The 2,423-nt window shown below is 36.4% G+C and overlaps 1 protein-coding gene across 2 annotated transcripts in view; it reads right to left on the bottom strand.

Moving 5' to 3' along the window:
- The window catches only part of LOC110446644 (tetratricopeptide repeat protein 12-like), a 30,245-nt gene that overhangs the window by 14,628 nt on the left and 13,194 nt on the right, over nt 1-2,423 (bottom strand). For both annotated transcript variants that reach the window (XM_021491898.1, XM_021491897.1), the window contains 3 exons: nt 2,152-2,246; nt 1,696-1,876; nt 608-700 (listed from right to left, as the gene is read on the bottom strand). In XM_021491898.1, coding sequence (XP_021347573.1) covers nt 608-700; nt 1,696-1,876; nt 2,152-2,246 — 369 coding nt within the window. The remainder of the gene's footprint in view (nt 1-607; nt 701-1,695; nt 1,877-2,151; nt 2,247-2,423) is intronic.

Here is a 2,423-nt window from a genome sequence, read left to right as displayed (position 1 = left end):
GTTTGTAGATCCTTACAACCATATGTTTCTATCCTTACAACCGTAGGTTTGTAGATCCTTACAACCATATGTTTCTATCCTTACAACTGTAGGTTTGTAGATCCTTACAACCATGTTTCTATCCTTACAACCATAGGTTTGTAGATCCTTACAATCGTAGGTTTGTAGATCCTTACAACCATGTTTCTATCCTTACAACCGTAGGTTTGTAGATCCTTACAATCGTAGGTTTGTAGATCCTTACAACCATATGTTTCTATCCTTACAATCGTAGGTTTGTAGATCCTTACGTTTGTAGTAAGGGGCAAGGAATTCATTCCAACAGCAAACTTTAACATGCCTAACCATGGTTGGAAAGACATGCAGGTGGTTGCCATAGATCATTGCCCAACCTGGGATGAATCGAGACGGCGCTCAAGGAAAAGGTACTGGATCACCAACCTACAAACCAGCTACTCTCTAGGTATGAATAAACGATAAGCGCTTGGTTAAATTTGACAAACTCATATATAGTCTACACTGTTGGAATAACTTCCTTGCCCATTATTATACAATACAGTGTGATAATCTATAATACGCAGTGCTTTATGAGTAATACAATACTCACATTTTATCCAGTGCCAGGTTGTTGAGGACACTACCAGCTGTAATGGCTATTGTGATGTTGGTTCTAATGAGCTCAAACAGTACCGTAATTACTCTACAAAGATAAGGATTGTGAAACAGTACCGTAATTACTCTACAAAGACAAGAATTGTCAAACAGTACCGTAAATACTCTACAAAGATAAGGATTGTCAAACAGTACCGTAATTACTCTATAAAGATAATGACTGTCAAACAGTACCGTAATTACTCTACAAAGATAATGATTGTCAAACAGTACCAAATTACTCTACAAAGATAATGATTGTCAAACAGTGCCATAATTACTCTACAGAAAAAACACAAGAATTGACACAAAGTTCATTCATGACTTAACACACAAAATTAATTTAAATTAAACTTTCTTGTGTTTTGAGGACAGTTCTTGATGACAGTATTGTAAAAAGTGAAACTATGGATATGTATTAACATTCCTGGTATTAGGATTATAATTGAACTGTAAACAATAGTACAGCAATGGAATGTAAAATTAACTAATTATAAGCTCAAATGCAAAAAACAAGAGGCCCAGAGGGCCTGTAATGCTCACCTTTTTCTTTTGTTACATGAAACTGGCATATAGGTAACTTCAGACAAAATTTGGTAACTAGGCACAAGACATTTTAACATCTCTTAAACGGTTCTAAAGATATTGTTGTTTGAAATTTCAAATTTGGAAAAAGATTTGCACTGCTGGACTACATAACATACCCAAGTATCATGACTCTAGTCCAAATGGTTCTTAGGATATTATTGTTTAAAGTTTTGAACATAACTGACCCCTGTGACCTTGAAAGTAGGTCAAGGTCATTTTAATGAAAAAAAGTTATAGCACTCCATCCCATCTACCTACTGGTCAAATATCGTGACCCTAGGTCCTCCAGTTCTTCACATGTCATTTAAAAGGAAATGTTGCCGGACGCCGGACGCCGCAGTACGGCATAAGCTCACATGGTCCTTCTGGCCAGGTGAGGTAATAACAGCCTGCACCCAGGAATATGTTCTATCTGTATACTGTAGGGTATTCCCCTGGTAATGATAAGTCTCTTACCGTGTCAGATTGAACACACGAATCACTGTTGTTCTTCCTGATTCTGACAAAGTTAGTCGATGTAATAATGTTACACAAGCCGATTTCATCAGTCGACCTTGACCTTTGATCTTGACTTCCATAAACTGAAGAATGTGTTCAGAGAGATTGTTTAATCCTAATAAATGCTGTTGGTTGGACTCTGAAAAAAAAATAAGATCAATGTATAAAACAACTTTTGTTGATACATGTATCTCTATATAATATAGAATATTTGTGGTAGCTTTATCTTTCACAAAAAAGTATGCATTGGCATTTGTCTTCAAACAACTGTTTATATGATACAATGTGACTGAATTACTGTAGAATTTTCTGTTTTGTGTGACTGAGTTTTCTGAAAAATGAGCCTGAATTACTGTATAATTATCTGAACAGTTTGACTGTGAGGTTTATCTGAACAGTTTGACTGTGAAGTACCATTTTCTGTACATGCCATGGCTAACATCTCTATTCCTGAAGTGAGCATCGTGAGTTGTTCCTGGGACAAACTTCTAGGTGAGGAGGCTATACATCTGAAACACATGTACACAGTACATACTGTTAGCTCCAACTCTGCTGAGTCAAGTACTTCTGTATCTGTAAAACAGGCGAGTCAAGTATTCCTAACTCAAGTCCATCAAGTCAATACCCAATCCTTACCACAACCTATATCAGTCAATACCCAATCCTTACTATAACCTATATCAGTC

Source organism: Mizuhopecten yessoensis, unplaced genomic scaffold (genome assembly GCF_002113885.1).
Source record: "Mizuhopecten yessoensis strain PY_sf001 unplaced genomic scaffold, ASM211388v2 scaffold2905, whole genome shotgun sequence".
NCBI lineage: Eukaryota > Metazoa > Mollusca > Bivalvia > Pectinida > Pectinidae > Mizuhopecten > Mizuhopecten yessoensis.
The sequence above is the reverse complement of the archived record's forward strand: the minus strand, read 5'-3'. Positions and strand labels throughout refer to the sequence as shown.